The following is a 19,513-nucleotide window of genomic DNA, read 5'->3' as shown; positions in this document are numbered from 1 at the left end:
CTCTGCCTCCCTTGCTCGGTTATAATAGGAGGATAATTATATAACCCCACTGCACCAGGCTACCCTGAGGCTTGTTTAGCTCCTGTGAAGCACTTAGATCCTTGGTTAAATGGTGCTTGAGAATGGCAATATATTATTAATGTGTAATTAAAAGACATAGAGAGACAATAACTGCTGTTTGTGTTTTCCTCTGATACTATCTTAGTGCCAAGCGAAAAATAGAGTTCTCTGAAGGTTGTTATCAGAAGCCCTGCTTTAACTCTGTTGTGCCCTTCCATCATTTTGTGTCTGCGTGTATCCCTTGTCCAAAAATGCCTGCTTGGACAGTCTCTGAGTAGCCTCTTCATCCTGCTTCCCACTTGTGCCAGTAAGGTCTCTGAGCTTGCTGGGGTGGTGCAGCCCTGGGGGTGCTGGCCTCTAGCACACGAACATCCTGCTGAAGCGGCCTTGGCTAATGGCACCCTAGGGAGGTAGCCCTGCTGTAAGGGTAGCTGGAAATTCGCCGCTTAATTTTTCACACGAAATAACTTTTTGTTTAGGTGGAAGTTCTTAGAGAGAGAGGTGCGGTCCATTCCAGGAAATGTTCTGCTTTTCTGCAAACATAAAAAGCTGAAGACAATTTTCCTTGTATCCACTGGCATTTTTCATGAAGGAAGGGCAGGTGAATTCCTGAGGAGCGAGGTCAGGGAGCGAATTATTGCCCTGATCTGTGTTCTGGCTGCTAGGATTTGTCACAGTGTCACACTGGCTTCTACCACTGCAGAATTTGGTCTGTGGAATCTGCACACAGCTGGGCTTATTTCCTACTAATTTTGTTGTTATATTGCGAGACGTGGAGTCCTTGCTCTGAAGTCACTGCTCCATCTGCCTTGAATCAGGGTCTGCAGAGGCTTGACAAACACATCAGTGGCTTTTGTCAAGTTTTTCCGTAGCTCTGTCTATTCCTTTTAATCCTCCTGGAAAAGGATGTTTTGTTGCTTCCTACAGCAACCCTTTGTGAGCCCAGTGTTTCCTTGCCTGCCTGGATGCAACATGCCACACTTTGCATGTCTCTAGTCCCCTCCAGCTCCATCCTATGTCCTAAACTTGCTGCTGTATGTGGTGCAAGCCAGGATGGCTGTTTTCCTTCAGCTGGTCACCTCTCTCTTTATTCCATTTAACCTGCTGTATTTTGGTAAGCAGAAGGCACGTTAGCTCCCAAGAGGCAGCAATAAAATTAGTCCTGGAATAGCGAGGATCTCACTGGGTAGGTGGGACCTGCTGGGCTGTGCTGTGGGTGCTCACATTAACCATGTTGTGTTTCAGGGACACCAGGAAGCCTACGGTCTCGCTCTCTGCGGTCGGTAAGTATGGGGGTGTGTGATGTGGGCTTGTTTAATACCTACGTTTAGTGTCGTATGCCCCTGCTGTTATTCCTCCCACCCTTCACGTTCCGAGGCTGAACATGGCAGAGTACAGAAGTGCCACCACGTGTGATTGTCCTGTGTCGTAGCAGCCTGAGAGGCTCCAGTTCACAGCTCCTTTTAGAGGAGCAGAATTCAGAAGGAATATGGAGCCCTTGGAGGTTTCCAGGCATGGAGGGCAGTGGGGTCCTTGGACTGTCTGTCCTAAAATTGTTGGATATACTCACACGGCATTTGTGCCTTCTAGACATGAGGAGCTTCTTCCCTGCTTAACTGCCCTGCTGCACTGCTTGTCCTGCGTTGCCTGTCTGTAATTTCTCCATGTCCTTTTATGTTTGATTGAATCAGCTGAGAAACTAAATGCCACCCCAGGCAGTGGTGTTGCTGACTGCCAGCCTGACCCTTACCGAGAGGCTGGGTACATTAAGGGGCTGTCTCTGCTTCCCTGGAGCACCTCCGACGTGCAGGCAGCTGCAGTGGTGACACGAAGGTGCTCTTTTGGGGCTGTGCTTGCTCTGGAAAGATGCTTGTCACAGCTGTTGGCACTGTCCAGTCGCCTGTAATACCGCCTGCTGACAGGTGCTGCGTGTCAGTCCTCGCCGGCTGCGTGTTGGGACTGGGCGAAGCACGGATGTCGGGCAAAACGTCCTTTTCCTGAGTTATGTTCCTAGTACTATAGCAATCCTCGTAACACAGATCTCTTATGCTCTGCTGCTTAGATCTCCTTAGGCTACACATCTGCAGTGACTCCCTCCCCATCCTTCCAGCCAGCGAACCTCTTATCACATCTATGCCAAAACCTTGCTGAATTAGAGAGAAGCAGCATTCGGTTCTGGTGCCTGGGCTTGAGGTTTCACAGGGCAGCTGAGCCAGCCCAGCAGCCAGCTCCCCACAAAGCTTCCTTCCTCCCATGCCCGATTCTCTTCCGTTCTGGTCCAGACATTTGTGTGCCCTTCAGTGGGTGGATCAAATCGATCAACTGGCAGCCTGTTTGCAGCCTTTTTTCCCCTGGACTCGCTTTTTGCCAGGTTGTCAGGATGAATCTGCTCACCATGCAGCAGGAGGTGGGTGGGGAAGGTGAGGAACAGCAGTAGGCTGAGGTCTGCTTAGCTTTCTCATGGGCCTCACCTTTCTGATAGCTTAAAACGTTTTGAGAAGACTGGCAGAATAAGGATGAACAGAACGTGTTTTTCTCCTGCAATATCTGAACAATCCACATCAACTGAAGCTGTATTTTGCTTATCATTAGAAATAACCAACCAGCTTCTGATTTTAGACCCTTGGCTGAGTCCCTTGTGATATGGTAATCATTTCTGGACCATCACCTGGTTTCTTTTTGATGCCATTGATGTCTTTGACTTCTGTGGTGTATTTTGACAGTTGGGCCTTCTGATTCACCCAGTGGGCCAGACATGAGATCCTCCTGCACTGTATCCTTCTCCTACACCTGTATTTTAGTAATAGATCAATAACACTGGTTCCCTGTTTAGCACTGGATAGTATAGACGGTGTTGGGGAGACAAATGAATCAATCCTTGAGCACCTGAAAGCTGCTTGAATGAAAGCAGAAGGGATTTGGGAGGAGGGTGATGAACCTGCAGTTCTTGTCTGCAGGAAGTTGCTCCATCTGAGCTAATGGACGTCAGTATTTTAATCAGGTACAACCCATGGTTAGAAATTGCGACGAAGATCTCTTAAGCATCTACTTGGAACACTCTTGGCTTTGAGATCTTCAGGACACAAAGGTGAAGCTGGGGAATCAGGAGTTAGTCATTTTAATGGCATTCTTCATGCTGGCTTCTGGGATATCTTTCCTGTGAACTGCCTTTCCTGTGCTAGGAGCAGCAGCTCTAAGCCCGGATCAAGGGTTTACTGTGCCATTTACTTTTTCATTGCTCGGTTTGACCTGCTTTGTTTGTGCTGCAGCTGGAGCGTCCCAGGTGAAGTGGAACAAGAAAAATGCCAACTGTTTAGCAACAAGCCACGATGGGGATGTCCGAATATGGGACAAAAGGGTAAGCTGCAGGTTTTTTGAGCAGCCTGTGCATATTCCCACCTACCTGATACAGACATCCTTCTCGTCACAGATAAATACTGAGAAAAACGTACTACTGTATCCCAAAATCTCTCTTGGGAGTTGATTTAAAGTAGAGAGACTTGGGAACCCACAAGCCTGAAGAGAGCATCTAGATCTCTTTCTTCCCCAGAAATTGTGTTCATTAACATTTTTCTTTTGATCTCCTAGTACTTAACTGTTTTACTGAGTGTAAAGTATGGTTCAGGGCTGCGCTTGGTGACTGGAATTTGCCACACCTTCACAGGACCTTTCCTTCAACTGCTTTTGCTGAGCTATTTGCCTGTCCCCAGCAGGAGGGTGTTCTACCTCTGCTGCCCTTGTTAGAGTGTCTCTTCTTATGCCAAAAAACTCGCCCAAATTTCAGGAGTCCCGTGCTGAGAAGGAAAATGTCTCTCCTTGCAGAAACCCAGCACTGCAGTAGAGTACTTGGCAGCTCATCTTTCTAAAATCCACGGTCTGGATTGGCATCCTGACAACGAGTATACACTGGCCACCTCCAGCCAGGACAACTCTGTCAGGGTAAGTGTTGCTTCTGGGACTTCTGCTTGGGAGATGTCAGGATGGTGGAGCCGATCCCCTTCTACTACTGCTGAAGTCTTGGGGAGTCCCTGCCACTGGCAAGATCTGGATCCTTATTATTTGATTCCCGGCAGCCTGTGTGTGTTGAGCCAGGGATGTGTTTACAGAAGTGGCAGAGCAGTCATTACAGGATGGGTGCACGTACATTTGCCACATACCTGTGGTGCTTTGGGCAGTACTGAAGCTGAAGACAACTGCCTCTGCTAGAAAGGAGCTGGCCACACATGCCAGAAGAGCCTTCTCTCCAAAATGTGTTGCCATCCTCAAGCAACTTGGGGGGAGACATACTGCAGCCCCTGGGGTTCACAAACTCGTGTTGAATCAGGTTATCAATAAGAGACTGCCTGCAAGCATTGCTGTGCAGGGCCTTTTACTTGAGGGGAAACAGCGTGCTTTGTACGTCCACCAAATGGAGTTCATTCACGTTTAGCTAACCTCTGAGGCAAGTGCAGTTGATGCGTGTTCTAGCAAAGCAAAAGGTTAGATTCTTCATTGCAAAAATTAGCAGTAACAGCAGGGTGGGCCTGCCTCCAGTTTGGACTGGCACATTGGCTGGGAGCCTGCAGGGTACCTTGTAGCTCTGAAAGCCCAAGAAGGCTGCCTGTCTCCCTGCTCTAATTACTCAGCCTATGATCACTGTGAATATGACCCCAAGTCACTCGTTGCCTAAGGGATGCTGCCAGATGCTGGTGGCTTGATATTTGTCCTTTGGGGCCGTCTCTGCTGTTAATGAATGGGACTGCTAATGATGCTGTGGGCACCCTGACATGTTTTTCGCTCCGTTATGTCTGCAAGCCACATGGAAAACTGCAGCCTGAAAGTATAGCCAGGTGACTCCTGCCTTTGCTTGCCTTTTTGTTGTTGTTTTTGTTTTTTTCAAGTTCTGGGATTACCGTCAGCCTCGGAAATACCTCAATATCCTTCCCTGCCAGGTTCCTGTCTGGAAGGCAAGATACACGGTGAGTGAGGAGCTCCCACCAGCCCCATTTGTGCTGTGAGAGCAAATGCACAAAGAGAGATTAAATAAAGAACTGCTGAAGGGTTTCTCACCACTTCTTCTGCTGAACATGATTAAGTTGATTTTAAAAATCCCTCTTGGTGGTTAAAAGTCCCAGAAAAGCAATGTCCACGATGAGGGCACTCAGGAGAAGGAATGACTAGCTGTGTGAGATCCCAGTCTTTGGCGTAGTCCTCCTGGGGGAGAAAAACCTAGGTGCAGGTGGGTGGCTCTGGGAGCAGGAAGCTCAGAAGGCAGCTGCTGCTCTCGCCGTCCTGTTTTTCCACTCAGTGCCAGCGTTGGCACCTGTTGCACAGAGCAATGCAGCAATTTCCTGCCCGCTCCGAGTGCTGCCTCTACTCCCAGAGTTTCCAAGTGTGCCACAGTGGGCTCTGACAGCGTATCAAATCCAACAACTGTTGCCTTTTATAGAGCAAGCACCCAGCTACATGAAGCCAAGGCTCTTAACATCAGTCGTAGCCGTTCTCTTTCCCCAGACATCTGAATGTGGCCTGAAGCCAGAGCTGTGCCTTGAATCTTTGATCCCCCTTCCCTGTCCCCTCGGTGGGAGGCGTAGGACTGGGTTCTGATGTTCCTCTGAGCATCGTGACCCTGAGCAGCTGCGTAGGGCTCAGTCCCCAGGTAGCAGTTCTTACAGCCCTAGACAAATTGCAGTAAAGATCCCATGGTAAAAGTCAAGGGTGAAATCCCTCCAGCCTCACAGCTGGAAAGTGAAGAAGCAGCAAAAGAAATAATTAATCTTAAGTGAGCTGCATTGAATATCTCAAAGTATACTACGTCTTTTCCCTTGTAAGACACTGTTTTTGCACAGCAATTGCCTTGGACCTCCCTCCCAGTTTTAGGCCTGGTTCTGTTTTGTGCTGAGCTCCTCTAAAACCCATACATCCTTGGTAGGAAAAGGGAAAAATTAGAGTGTAACAGCAGCATGGGAGCATAACTCCTCAAGGCTAACTGGAAGGGTGTTTCTCTCTCAAGCCTTTCAGCAATGGACTGGTGACAGTGATGGTCCCCCAGCTCCGTCGGGAGAACAGTCTCCTTCTGTGGAATGTCTTTGACTTGAACACGCCTGTCCACACTTTTGTGGGACACGATGATGTGGTGCTGGAGTTTCAGTGGAGGAAGCAGAAAGAAGGTGAGTTCAGGGCTGGATGTGCTCTGGCTCCTGGCTGCAATGCTTATGCTATTGCTGTTTGACTCTTGCCTTTCCTTGGAGTAGTTCCTACCCACTTTCCTGCCTGCTGCCCTCAAGCTACACCTGTTTTATACTTGTTTTATGGCAGTGCCCACAGAAGCATTGCCCTGTTGTTTCCATGCCAACGAAGCAAACCCATCAAATGCTGGGAGGGTCAGTGGTGACTCTAATTGCTTCCACTGTCCTGTGAGTCTATTTTTAAATGCATCTTTCAGAATAAATTGTACAAACTATGAGATGGGCGCATGAGTGCAGGCACCCTCCCCCTGCTCAGAGCTGCAGGCTAACCAGTTAACTCCTCACACCTCTGCCTGGATCAGCAGCCTCCAGCATATCCCAGACCACAGAACCAGTGAACCCACCTTATCTGTGTGCTGGCAAAGGCAGGGGAGGGAGAGGGGGAGATAGAAAGGCTGCTGTTAGAGTTCAATCCTGACTAAATTGTCCAGAGTGGCAGCTAAATATAGGAGATTCCACATTAGAGGTTGGATAACCACACAGAGCACAGCTTTGTTTCCAGCACCTCAGCTGCCATCAACAGAACAAGCACGTCCGGCTTTGGTGTCACTTGTGCTGTCACACGGCTTTACAGTGCCTTGTAAAAGTTCTGGTCCAACCCTCTGACACCAACTGCTGGGGCAATTAACAGTTGAGTCGCCGCCTTCTCTATAATTTGCTTTTCCTCTTTCAAAAAGAGGAGAACGATACAGAACCGTGTTAGGATCTGGAGGCACAATCTAAGACAGCTTGTGTAGGAACATCCAAGCAGGCTTGAACCACAGTTGTGCTGTCTCAGCTGAGTTAACAGATACATATCCCAGGCTGGAAGTCATGCTTGTCTCAAGCAACATAAATCAATCATAGAAGCTATCGAAGTCTGCTTCAATGCAGAGACAACCAAGGTAGCACAAATCTCCTTGCATAGTCTGCTGTGCTGTATTTAGACAGCCACTGTGCCTCCACGGAGGGGTGTAGGAAGCAGCTGTGCAGCAGCAAATTCCTAAACGCAGCAGCTGTTTGACAAGGGGAACTTAAACTGTATCACCAGGCCTAAACATGGACATAAGTGAGTCTGCCTACCTTTATCAGTTGACAGATAGTATGTGGCTAGATGTATTTCATACAACCTGAACTTGTCTTGGCATCACCCAAGTCTCAGAGGGAAAAGAGGGGAGGGTACAACCAGCTTCTTTTAGCTTAGGAATGTTTTAAAACATCTGCATCTTGAAATGGTGCGATGAACTAAAAGATATTTTTAATTTACAATTGTCGTAGAAGATAAATCCATTTTTGAACTATATGGTTTCTTCTGCTTGAATACGTGCCGTAGTAGAGCTTGTTCGTTCCTAGTTGGGAAACTCAAATCACATTCATGATACTTACTTTGTGCTTTTTGCTTGTAAATTATTCTCCGTGGAGAGGTGTGGTAACCGTGGTGCGGGCAGGCTTAAAGGCTGGTGCACCTGGATCGGTTCAAACAGGAATAGGACTCATTTTGCCTTTCGGTTTAGTACCTTGTCCATTGGAGCTCCCTGCTGGCTTGCTTCAGTCTGGTTACACTAAATGCAGGGCTGAGATCTTCTCTGTTTTCTGCAGCATCTATAAGTTGTTTCTGTCCTTTTTAGGTTCTAAAGACTACCAGCTGGTTACATGGTCCCGTGATCAGACCCTGCGGATGTGGCGGATTGACTCTCAGCTGCAGAGGGTAGGTCAACGCTTTTGCTCTTGAACTGTGAGAGTTTTCTTTCAGGCTGGATTCACCTCCCTTTCCTTTGCACTCCCAGTCATTCCTCTGGTGTCCTAGAGCTGCAGACACAGCAGCCAGCTGCCACTTTACTTTCCTCTTTGGTTCCAGCCCAGAAACATCCCCAAGGAAACTTGTGATGAGTCCTCTCTGTGTCTGTGCCTCAAAAGCTTCTGTGGAAGTGCAAGGGCACTTTGTTGTGTAACAGTAAGCGTAGAAGTTGTTTGGGGAAGGTGGAGATAAGTTACTGCTTGTATTGCCTCTGAAGATGCCACCTTCATGGCTGCAAGACTGTATGACTCTTTCTTGGCATTCTAGGTATTGGGTAAATGTAGGGATTGTGCCCTCGCCTTCCTCCCTTTGCTTCATTTCCTCGTAGCCTGGTGCAGGCAGTGGGAGTCGTGCTGTTCTGCTGTCTGGCAGCAGTTGCAAATTGCTGATGCAATGACTAGAACAACTGTGCTGGGTCAGACCAGGGGTTTCATATGGCCACGATGGCCTGTATTCTCCTGTCTCATCTTCAGCTGTGGATGTCTTGGAAGAGGATAAGAACAAGGCAAGTACGGAGTGATGTTTCTCTCAGATGCCCTCCCAGCCTCCTGCAGTTTGCAGCTTAGAGGCTCATTGAGTCTGATGTCTTTGTATTTGATGGAACTTAATGAGTTTCACTTCCATAGACATGTTCTGTCTTTTCTTGGACTGTGTAAATTTTTGTCATCTTAAACATCCTGTGAACAAAGAGTTTTGTGGCTTTTCTGCATGTCGTATGGAAAACCAGCTCATTTATTTTGCAACCTGCTAGTTTCATTACATCAAAGATGAAATGAGCAGCTGTCTTGTCTGTGCTACTCATGATTCTGTAGACCTCCATCATATCTCTCCTTAGCTGCCTCCTTTTTCAAGTCAAAAGGTCTTGATTTACTTCATCCCTTGTACGAGAACTTTGATTGTCCTTTTGCCTTTCATGACCCTTCTTCAGTTCTACTGTATACTTTCTGGGATGAGGTTCTGAACTTTGTTCTTGCCAAAGAATTCCCAGTACTTGTTTTGTTTTTTTTTTAAATGCTGGGCATAATTCCATGAAAACACCAGCTTAGTCTGGTCTCTACGTCTCGTTCCCTCCGTCAGCTTGAACTTGCCTTTTTTCCCCCTATATGCATTGCTTCATATTTATCTGGACTGAAGTTCATCTTTCATTTTAATGCAGTTACTCCTGTAAGGTCCTTCTGTGACTGTTAGCAGTCAGCCTCTCTTCTTACTACCCTGAGTAACTTGGTGGTGTCAGCAAACCTGATCATGTTGCTATTCATCTCCTGTTCCAGGTTTTTAATGAACGTGTTGAGAAGCACGTGTTCCTAGCACAGATCCTGCAGGAGTCCTGCAGATCTGTAACAAACCTTCTCTGTGAAAAATGACCCTTCGCTCCTACTTGATATATTTGTGAATATTCTATTTCTTTCCTGTCTTTAAACCAATTCATAGATTTCTAGGTTGGAAAAGACCTTAGAGATCATCGAGTCCAACCATCCCTAATCCCCATTAAACCATATCGCTAAGTAGATCATCCACCCTATTCTTAAACACATCCAGGGATGGGGACTCAACCACCTCCCTGGGCAGCCTATTCCAGTGGCTGACAACCCTTTCAGAGAAGAAATACTTCCTAACATCCAACCTGAATCTCCCCTGACTAAGCTTATACCCATTTCCTCTTGTTCTATCACCCAACACTAATGTAAACAGCCCTTCCCCCACCTCCCCACCATCTTTTCTCAAGTATTTGTAGGCTGTAATCAGGTCTCCCCTCAGCCTCCTCTTCTCCAGGCTAAACAGCCCCAACTCCCTCAGCCGCTCCTCATAAGTTTTATTTTCCAGCCCCTTGACCAGTTTAGTTGCCCTTGTTCGTCTGTGTCAGAGCCTTTACTTTTCCTTTGTTGTATCCCAGTCTCTTGACTTTGTCTGGAACATAGAATCATAGAATGGTTTGGGTTGGAAGGGACCTCAAAGATCATCTAGTTCCAACCCCCCTGCCATGGGCAGGGACACCCTCCTCTACACCAGGTTGCCCAAAGCCTCATCCAACCTGGCCTTGAACACTTCCAGGGATGGGGCATCCACAACTTCTCTGGGCAACCTGTGCCAGCGCCTCACCACCCTCAGAGGGAAAAATTTCTTCCTTCTATCTAATCTAAATCTGCCCTCTTTCAGTTTAAAACCATCGCCCCTTGTCCTGTCACTCTATGCCCTTGTAAAAAGCCCCTCTCCAGCTTTCCTGTAGCCCCTTTAAGTACTGGCAGGCTGCAATAAGATCACCCCAGAGCCTTCTCTTCTCCAAGCTGAACAGCCCCAACTCTCTCAGCCTGTCTTCATAGCAGAGGTGCTCCAGCCCTTGAATCATCTTCGTGGCCCTCCTCTGGACCCGCTTCAGCAGCTCCATGTCTTTCTTGTGTTGGGGACTCCAGAGCTGAACGCAGTATTCCAGGTGGGGTCTGAGAGCAGAGCAGAGGGGCAGAATTCCCTCCCTCAACCTGCTGCCCATGCTGCTTTGGATGCAGCCCAGGACACGGTTGGCTTTCTGGGCTGCCAGCACACATTGCCGGCTCATGTTGAGCTTTTCATCCAGCAGCACTCCCAAGTCCTTTTCCTCAGGGCTGCTCTCAATCCATTCTCCACCCAGTTTGTGCTTGGGATCAAACTATACATATGATGGCATGTTACTGCTGACCAATGCCATAATTTGCTACGTTTGCATCCTTTCTCCTCCCCGTGATTCTTCTCATCATCTTACTGTGTTTTCTTGTGCTGGACTTAAAATACAAGTTTTCATGGTCTCTTTTTGATACTGGATCTGGAACACTAGGTCCCCTAGTATGTACCTGGTTCTCTAGATCCTACTGGGGTGTAAATAGCAAAAGCGGAAAGTGTGCTGCTGTTATGTCTGATCTGAAAAATGAAACTGGTTTTGACAAATTAATTCAAGGAATTAAAGTCGTATCAGCTTTACTTTTGATTAAAGGAAAACCTCTGTTATTAGACTAGCCATCTCAATTAAGTGGCTTTGTAAGTGAGCAGCGGATTTGGCCAGGCTGGCTGAGGTGACAGAGCTGAGGATGCTGGAAAGTGGAAGATCACCTGTCTTTGTCGCAGAAACAATGCTGAGGTCTTAGTCATGACTGTTGTGTGGTCAAGCCTACCTTGGAAGTCCAGCTCCCTGGAGAAACAAGTTGTTCAGTGGTGGCTCGTTCTGCTTTTGGTTTCTGTTTTGCGTCACGTGAGTATGTTTGTTCTTTTCAGCTCTGTGCTAATGATATCTTGGATGGAGTCGAGGACCTCATCGATGGGATTTCTCATCTGCCAGAGCCTGACAAGACCCTTCACCCCCAGGACTCTGAGCCCCAGCATAACTCTGGGCATGGAGATGAGGAAGGTGAGACAAGTGATGCATTGTGGAACTTCAACTCTCGTTGTATTGGGAAGATGATGCATCTCAGTGTAAGAAAGTAACAGTGCCATTTTGAAGATTAAATGGATTCCCCAACACTAGGGTTTCTTAGAGTAGAAGAAACTTGGTAGGACCATCCTAACACACTGATGTCATTCTAACTGTAAAACGGAGCTCTTCCTTGTCACTTGTAGCATTTAATTGCAATGTTTTTGGGTCATAGTTGTGGCTTCCTACCAAAAATAAGGTAATTGGAAAGTCAGTTCTGGCTCTTAAGAAGGTAGTTCAGTTTAAGCTGAGAGATGTGCCCACAGAATTGGGGAGCGCGTGGATAAGGCAGTCTGACACAAACTGCTTACATCACACTTGGTACTTAAACACTCCTGCTGGGGTCACTCTGTGGGCTTGTCTAACATGGAGGCGCTTGCTGGTGTCTTCTCCTGTCCACCAGAAGTAGTATGGAGAGAGTTCACATGTCCATGTGTTGATGAGAGGTGGCTGAAGGCTGGCAGAGCAGAGGGGGAGGGATGGCATCTCTGACTTCTGAGTACCAGGTGGGTGGTTGGGAATGGGTCAGAAGCTTTACCAGAAAGTGTTGGTTTGGCTTTATGGAAGAGAAGGCGTACAGGAAGGAATGCAAAGGAGGGTTTGTGTGGTTAAGGCTCTGGCCAGGTTAAACATTCAGGGTGTTAGTGTTTGTAGTGTCGGTACTAGAATAGAAGAGATGGCAGCACCTGAGACCCATGGTGATGATGTGCCTGTGAAAAAGCAATCCAAAGAGATTTTGATGTCTAATACTGAGGGAGAAGAAATGGGTGCTCCCATGCCTTTGTGTCAGCTTGGGTTTAAATTTGCAGTTCCTTTCTGTCGCGTAGCAGGATGCTACAATGGATCTCCATGTGTGAGAGGCTTACTGGGAAGAGTTTGATTCTCCCTTTGACTTGCCAGCAAACTGGAGAGAAGGGTAGGAAGTGGTCTAATATCTGTCCTTGGAATAAAGGAGGCAGCTGTGAGGTCCCATAGGGAAGGCATCTCTCTTCCTAACTGAAAGTTTCCTGCCCAGCAAATCCCAGTGAAGTTCTTCTCTGCTGCCTGTCCTGTGTGGCAGCAGAACAAGTTTCTAAAATTTGTCAGCACCTCTGTCTACATGAGGGTTTTAAACTATGGTAGAAAAAGCCCTGGTTATCTGTGCTCACGGTGAGCAGTACTATGCAGGGAAGCACAGCCTCTCTCCATCCAGCTGGGAGCCCCAGTATTCATTCTGGCTGCCTGACCTCTTTTTTTTTTCCACAGGAGAGAGTTAACTCTTTCATTGTCCCTGCTGAGGTCACGTCCATATGTCTCGTGGTTTCTGTGTGGGTCTGGCTTTGGTTCAGACTGTTAAGTTTTCCCTTATGGCCAAAGGGAATGAAAATGGCTTTTCTGTAGCAGGGCAGATTTTACTGCAAATACTGTGGCTGCAGGATCAATGCACAAGCAAATCCCTAGGTAGGAATTTCAGTTCTTTCTAGCCTAAAAGCTGTTGTGGACTGTTGATGTTTCACCCTGGAGGTGGCTGCTTTTCAGCTGCAAAGTCTCTGTGTTATATTAGTAAAGCACTTCACAGGATCTTCGAGGAGGACAGCATTCTGCAGATAAATCAGAAAGCCCACCAACTGTGTCTTCAGCATACTGCTCTCCTCACTGGCTGCTGTGCATAAAGGATCTTTAGGAACCTAAATAAATATGTGGGCTTTTGGGGATTAGAAACTAATTGGAAGGGAATGGGAAGAGAAGACAAAGGGAGGATACTGCCCAAACTGGGAACCTCAGAGATGGCTTTTCAGTAAGCTAGAAATAATTATCTTCCCTGAGAGCCACTGATCTTCCTTTAATCCCTTTTTCAGCTCCCTTTCGTGAAGTATATCTAAGCACTACAATAAAATCACAAATAGGAAGGAGTAGCGAAGCGTCCTACCTATCCAAATTCAGCAACCTGCTGGGCACTAGTAAAACCAGATCTATTTGTCCCAGCAGCAAAGTCAGTAACTTTTAGGCAAACACTTGTAAAAAGACAGCTTTTTGCATTTCTTTCAGTTTATTTTTTTGCTAGGAGTAGTCTGTGCAATATGATATTGCAAGTGTGAGAATGACAGCTGAAGACAGGCTTCCCTTGTGTCCTTGGAACCATCACCAAAAAATACATTTGGACTTTCTAGGAAGTGGTGCTGCAGCGAAACCCCCTTCAGAAGGAGCTGCCCCTGCCCTAATGGGGGTACGTAGCAAGGTACGAGGCAAAAGCCAGGCATGACCACAGGCAGAGGCTAATTCTTTGGAAACTCAGTCAAGTTTACGATCTTAACCGTAATTCCTTGTGTCCCGTGGCACTTGCCTAGCCCTTTAAATGTATTCTGGCCCTCAGGGGTTATTGTCCTCCTGAAAACCGTTGGAACTGGACAGCTAGACCCAGCATGTAGATGAGTCTTTAAAGACTGTTCCAGCACTAGAGTGCTTTGCAACATGAAATGCAAATGGCCGCTACAAATGAATTAAGCCTCTACTAGGGCCAGAAGTGCCCTCTTCTCTCTCCCAAAGCCTTATTATGCTTTGGAAGCGTTCCCTGAAAGCCGAAAGTGATGGGGAGTGAGTCCCAAAGACCAGAGCTCCTGCTGGAGACTGCCTTGGCAGCAGGGCTGAACCTAGAGGCTGCAGTTCAGCTGTTTGTGACTCTGGCAGTACTGTGTAGGGAGGAGAAGGAGTCTCAAATGAGTAAAGGCAGACCATTTAGAGCTGTAGAAGAGTACAGGCAGCTTCTGTAACCTTCCTGGGAAACCTATGTGCAGACAGGTTTGGGTTTTTTTGAAGAACAAGTCTCAGAAGCCTGTCTCTAAACAACAGCTGAGACCCTCCAGCTTGCAGGTCTTTGCCAGGTAAAACTCATACCTTCGAATGTCAGAAGAGCAGAGGAAAGCCTGCTGTCTTGGCTGCCTCCTGGCACCGCGTGCCAAAAGTCTGTCTGTATTACAGCTTGTCTCAACCTGCTCTCTATCTTTCCTGTCAGCCTTAAAAGAAGATTTCCTGAGTGACCCCCTGGTGGGAAAGAAAACAGACCAACTGGGGCTGCCGCAAACACTGCAGCAGGAGTTTTCACTGATCAACGTGCAGATCCGAAATGTCAACGTAGAGGTAGAGAGTTTCCTTTTGCTGGAAGGGAACTTTTTTTTCCTTTTGCTTTTGTTAGAAGGGGATGTGGGCAGGCTGGTTCACCAGAGCCTTTAGAGGGGAACCTTCTTTGCTGCAGTGACTGCTGTCTCTAAACAAGGTTCATTTCGAGCTCTAGAGATCCTCTTGCTCAGGGGTAGTAGGAAAGGGGATAATCCCAGACACTGGGAATGAGAGAAGTGCTTCAGCACAAGTAAGTACGCTGGCACTGGTCCCGAGAAGGCTGGACAGTGTTTTCCTCTCTGCCTAGATTGCAAAGTGGAAAGTGACTTGTTCCCCTACATGCAGCTGATCTCATTTCAACTGTTTCTGAACCTGATGTGCTGAGCACTCCGTATCCTGCCGTGTGTCCCTCATTTTTGTCATCTCCCTTGCGTGCCAAACCCTCCTCTGTGCATGGAAGCTGGCTGGAGGCACAGCACCGTGCTGAGATGGGAGGCTCGAGGCAGCTGCCTGTCTCCTTTCCCCACCCCTATGGTTTCACAGCTCATGACATGATCCCGATGTCGTTTTCTGAGACAGTGATATATGATCTCAGATGGTGCCTGTTACTGTTGCACTGGGCTGGCTGTGGTTTCCAGGTGCTGGACTAGCAATGTGCTGGTGTGAGCCTGGTGTGTCCTCATGTGCCTGGGGTTTTTTGCTGTCCCTGTGTTCACTGCCCTTGAGAACAGCATGACTTTGTCTGACGGGTGTGCAGAGGAATCAGTCCCTCAGCGTGAATTTAAGCCACTCTAGGTTTAAAGGCCCTTGGAGATCTAACTACAGAGCAATTGCTTTTCCTCGCAGATGGATGCGGTGAGTCGTAGCTGTACGGTGTCAGTGCACTGCGGCAACCACAGAGTCAGGATGCTGGTGATGTTCCCTGTCCAGTATCCCAATAACGCTGCACCATCCTTCCAGTTCATCAATCCGACTTCGATCACTGCTTCCATGAAGGCAAAGCTGCTGAAGGTGTGTGAGGAGCGTACGCTGTCTTTATAATAAATATAAAAACGCTGGACACTCGCTGTCTAGATTACTGACACAATAAAATATCTGACTTTGCTGGAGACATACCTGAGACCGATGTTTGAACTGGTACATTATGGAGCTCCTAGGGTGAGGTTTTTGGTGACCTTGCAGCTCAGTATTTGCCTTTCTCCACTGGTACTTTTTAAACATTTATTCTTCGTTGCTGCTGTGTTCCTGTGTGATGTGTATTGCCTGAGGATCCCTGACATCCTTCTCCTCACGCAGTTGCCCCCACCCCATAATAGACAAAATGACCACCTAAGGATCCAGCTGCAGAAAGATAACAGTTCTGAGCTGGGATGTAACTTCCTGCTCACCTCCACAAACCGTTTTAAAAATGAGGGGACTTTTTACACAGGCCCTGCTAATTCCAGACTAGGTGTTTGATCATCCAGTCCAGGAGGTCTTACTGCTGATAAAATCTCTTCTCCAGCAGCAAGTAGATGGATCCGTTTGGGTTCCTTCCTGAAAAAAAAAACAAACCCAAAACTGATTTGATTTGCTAATAAAAAAGTATAAAAGCCCAAATCCTGGCTCAGAGCGTGCTGAATCCAGGTGAAGCCTCAGTTCTGTGACCAAAGCTCGCAGCCATTCCTCAAAGCAGACAGCACACCAGTGGGTCAGTGTGGCTCTGGTGGATGTTTATGGGATGTCTTTGGCCTCTCTGGATCCTGACTTCTTAGCTGCTCTGCAGGCAGGAAAAAAGGATATGGGGAAGGTGTGGATATAACCGTGATTCAAGCTGCATCTTGTATATATTCCAGATATTGAAAGACACTTCTCTGCAGAAAGTGAAGCGGAACCAGAGCTGCCTGGAGCCCTGCCTGCGTCAGCTGGTCTCCTGGCTGGAGTCCGTTGTGGTATGGAGAACTGTATGGGCTCTCTGCCCTAGTTTGTTGTCTTCTCCCACGTCCCATACTTCTGACTCTGCAGTGAGAGTCCGGCCTCATTAGACGTGTAAATAGACCCCTGTGAGTGGCCGTTACATTTGTTTGAGCACTTTTGGTTAATGTTGAAGAAAACCGAGCAGATGATTAGATGTGGTTTGTTTCCGAAAATCAGGCCCTGAAGGTTTGCTGCTTCAGGGAACTCTGCATGCTCACTGATATTCAGGTTAGCCGGAATAGCTGGGGCTTGGAGCGTCTTAGTGGTGCATGGTAGCTTCCCAGCTCAGAGTATGTCTCACTGAGTGCCAGGGCATGGTTATCATCTGTGAGAGAAGATAAGAGGCCTCAGGGAGCTGATGGATTCATTCTTGTCTGAAAGGCAGTGGCAGATGTCTTTACCTCCTCAGTTCTGGTCCAAGATCCTGCTAGTACTATTCTAGGGCCTTCCTTTTCTTTCCTTAAAATAAAAAAAGCTGTGAAAGTCTGTTTTTTTCCTAAAGCCTTGTGTTGAGGTTTTGTAGGGATGATACTGCAGATAAATCCAAGTCACACTCTGCCCTTAGCTGAGAGATCTGTGATACCTACTCAGCATCCCGGTGTCAGGTATTGGGTCTGTGTGTGGGTGAAGCGTACCGGAGTGGGTGTCGTTAGGATTCAGGAAAAGATTGGAGAGTCTCCTCAGGTTTCTTTTCTGAGAAGTTTTGTTTATTCATCACAAATAAAGGGCTTTTTTTTTTTTTTTTTCACATGGAAAGGCTTGATTCTGTTTGGTTTCAGCAGTAATGTTGAAAGAGTGGGAGCTTTCTCCATTGTATGGAAATCTGATGACTCAAGCCAGGCGCCACTGCCTTTGAAGAGTTCCTTTGGACCTAAGCTATAGTACCCTTTATCCAAATAAATGCAGATTCCTGCCAAAATTCTTACAGATAAGCCTGAGGTCCCCTGGTATTTCACCATGTGCCTTCCTCACTTCAAGACTTCCAACCTGCGTTTGACCCCCCTCCCTGGTTGTATGGTATTCCTATTTAAGGACACTTTGTCTCACTTGCGTCGCTGAGGTATCAGGTTTAGCTCAGCTCCCTGTCTTGAGAGTCATATCCAGAGTCTGAAGGTCAGATTTTCCTTATAGTTTCCCACTGTTTCACCCCAAATTAAGATCTGCGTTTCAGCACAGCTGTGGTGGGAGAGAAATCTCTGGACAAGCAGCCAGAGAAGCCCTTTCCTCCAAGGTGAACGTGCTTGCAAGTGCCTTTGCAGCCAGAGCAATAACTGTGCTCTGTGCTTGATCTGCTCTGGCTGAAAGGACGGGCACCTTCTGTGAGGCTGCTTGGCGCTGCCATGTCCAGTGCTCCAGCTGAGTTTCCTTCCTGTGGCAGCAGGAGTGTGACTTCGGGTAACTTCTGTTTCAGAACCAAGAGGACAGCACGTCCAGCAATCCCTACGCTTTGTCAAACTCCGTAACACCCCCCTTGCCCACGTTCGCTCGGGTCTCCAATGCCTATGGCTCCTACCAGGACTCTAACATCCCATTTCCACGGACCTCTGGAGCCAGGTTCTGTGGCGCAGGTTAGCCCCATCGCTGATACGTTACAACAGCTACCCGGGGAATGGTCCTTTCAGAGTCGTGGGGAGCACTTGCCTCTTGATGAGACGAGGCTTTGGTCACTGCCATGCAATGAGTAGGAAATGGTGTTAAAGTAGTGACGTTGTGATAAATTTATAGATAACGAGACTAGTTAGCAACTGTTTGCTGTTGGTGTTGCATGTGGGATTTTAGGATTGGAAATCCAGGGCTAGTTGAAGAGATGGCCTTTGGCTTGAAGCATGCCAGAGGCATTGACAGACCTCTCTTTTACAGAGGACTGGGAATAGCTGGTTTCCTTCCTAGTTCTCTCCTACCAGCATCAAATTGCTGGACATATTCTGGTGCTCAGTCTTCACAAAATTCCTGTGAATTGGGGTTGAACTTGCCCCTTGCCAAATCTATATTCTTGTTACTAACCATTCTTTCTCATTCTATACCCTTTCTGTTGTCCAAAATAGCTTTCCCAAGGTCACTGGGAAAATTCCTCTAAATGGTAGATGGGGTACAATCACATCCAGGTTTCCACGAGAACATAGAGTGCAAAGATCACCCTTAAAAACAGTTTAAGTTCTGAGTAAGAGCTGTTAAGTTTCACTGAGCTCTTTCAGATGCAAGGATGCCTCCTCTGGACCTGACCGCATCCCAGTTAGAGCATGTTTTGAAAGCTGCTCGATTCCTCACTGAATTCCCAGCAAAAGTGAAACAGTAGTATTGCATGGAATGGGTTCAGTGAAACCTGTTAAGTCCTGAAACTTGCAAGAGTGGGTGGCTGAAGACACTTCAGATGCTAACAAATGGGGTAAGGCTTGTGAGAGAGTGCTTTGGAGTTGGCTTCAGATGGCTGGGGTTATCCTTTTGAAGAGGAGAGTCGTACAAGCTGCAGTGATTTCTCTGCGTAGCCAAATGTCACCTCACTTGCCTCTGGAGTACCAGGCTTGACAAGTTCTGGTGAAGAGTTAAAACATGAGCACGTATTTGCTCATTTTCTTTTACAGTCTCTTCTCTAACATCTGTAAGCCACTTGAGATGGTGCTTTTAAGACAATCATCTCACCGAAACGTGCTCTTCATTGGGTTTGCAGGGAGTGGATTTGGGTTGAGAAAATGGGGTTGTCTACTTGTACTTTAAAAGTGCTCAGGGTAGTGTATAGGCACCCAGCCCCTCAACTCCCATACCTTAAACGACCAAGTTTCCCTGTGTAAACCACCCCTGGGTAATCTACTCCTCGTTGCGTGATCTTTATGCCATGTCCTGTCTTTCCAGGGTACCTGGTGTATTTCACGAGACCCATGACCATGCACCGTGCAGTGTCCCCGACGGAGCCCACACCCAGGTGAGTGCTCTGCATCACATTTGAGGTGTGCCACTGTC

General features: G+C 47.4%; 1 protein-coding gene across 3 annotated transcripts in view; it reads left to right on the top strand.

The window, feature by feature from the left end:
* The window catches only part of WDR59 (WD repeat domain 59), a 49,791-nt gene that overhangs the window by 11,708 nt on the left and 18,570 nt on the right, over positions 1 to 19,513 (top strand). For all 3 annotated transcript variants that reach the window (XM_086620903.1, XM_086620901.1, XM_086620904.1), the window contains exons 6-17: positions 1,306 to 1,343; positions 3,330 to 3,418; positions 3,883 to 3,999; positions 4,941 to 5,018; positions 6,053 to 6,209; positions 7,895 to 7,974; positions 11,308 to 11,440; positions 14,496 to 14,620; positions 15,446 to 15,610; positions 16,435 to 16,530; positions 17,967 to 18,123; positions 19,406 to 19,475. In XM_086620903.1, coding sequence (XP_086477029.1) covers positions 1,306 to 1,343; positions 3,330 to 3,418; positions 3,883 to 3,999; positions 4,941 to 5,018; positions 6,053 to 6,209; positions 7,895 to 7,974; positions 11,308 to 11,440; positions 14,496 to 14,620; positions 15,446 to 15,610; positions 16,435 to 16,530; positions 17,967 to 18,123; positions 19,406 to 19,475 — 1,305 coding nt within the window. The remainder of the gene's footprint in view (positions 1 to 1,305; positions 1,344 to 3,329; positions 3,419 to 3,882; positions 4,000 to 4,940; positions 5,019 to 6,052; positions 6,210 to 7,894; positions 7,975 to 11,307; positions 11,441 to 14,495; positions 14,621 to 15,445; positions 15,611 to 16,434; positions 16,531 to 17,966; positions 18,124 to 19,405; positions 19,476 to 19,513) is intronic.

Source organism: Tauraco erythrolophus, chromosome 15 (assembly GCF_009769465.1).
Source record: "Tauraco erythrolophus isolate bTauEry1 chromosome 15, bTauEry1.pri, whole genome shotgun sequence".
Taxonomy (NCBI): domain Eukaryota; kingdom Metazoa; phylum Chordata; class Aves; order Musophagiformes; family Musophagidae; genus Tauraco; species Tauraco erythrolophus.
The sequence above is the reverse complement of the archived record's forward strand: the minus strand, read 5'-3'. Positions and strand labels throughout refer to the sequence as shown.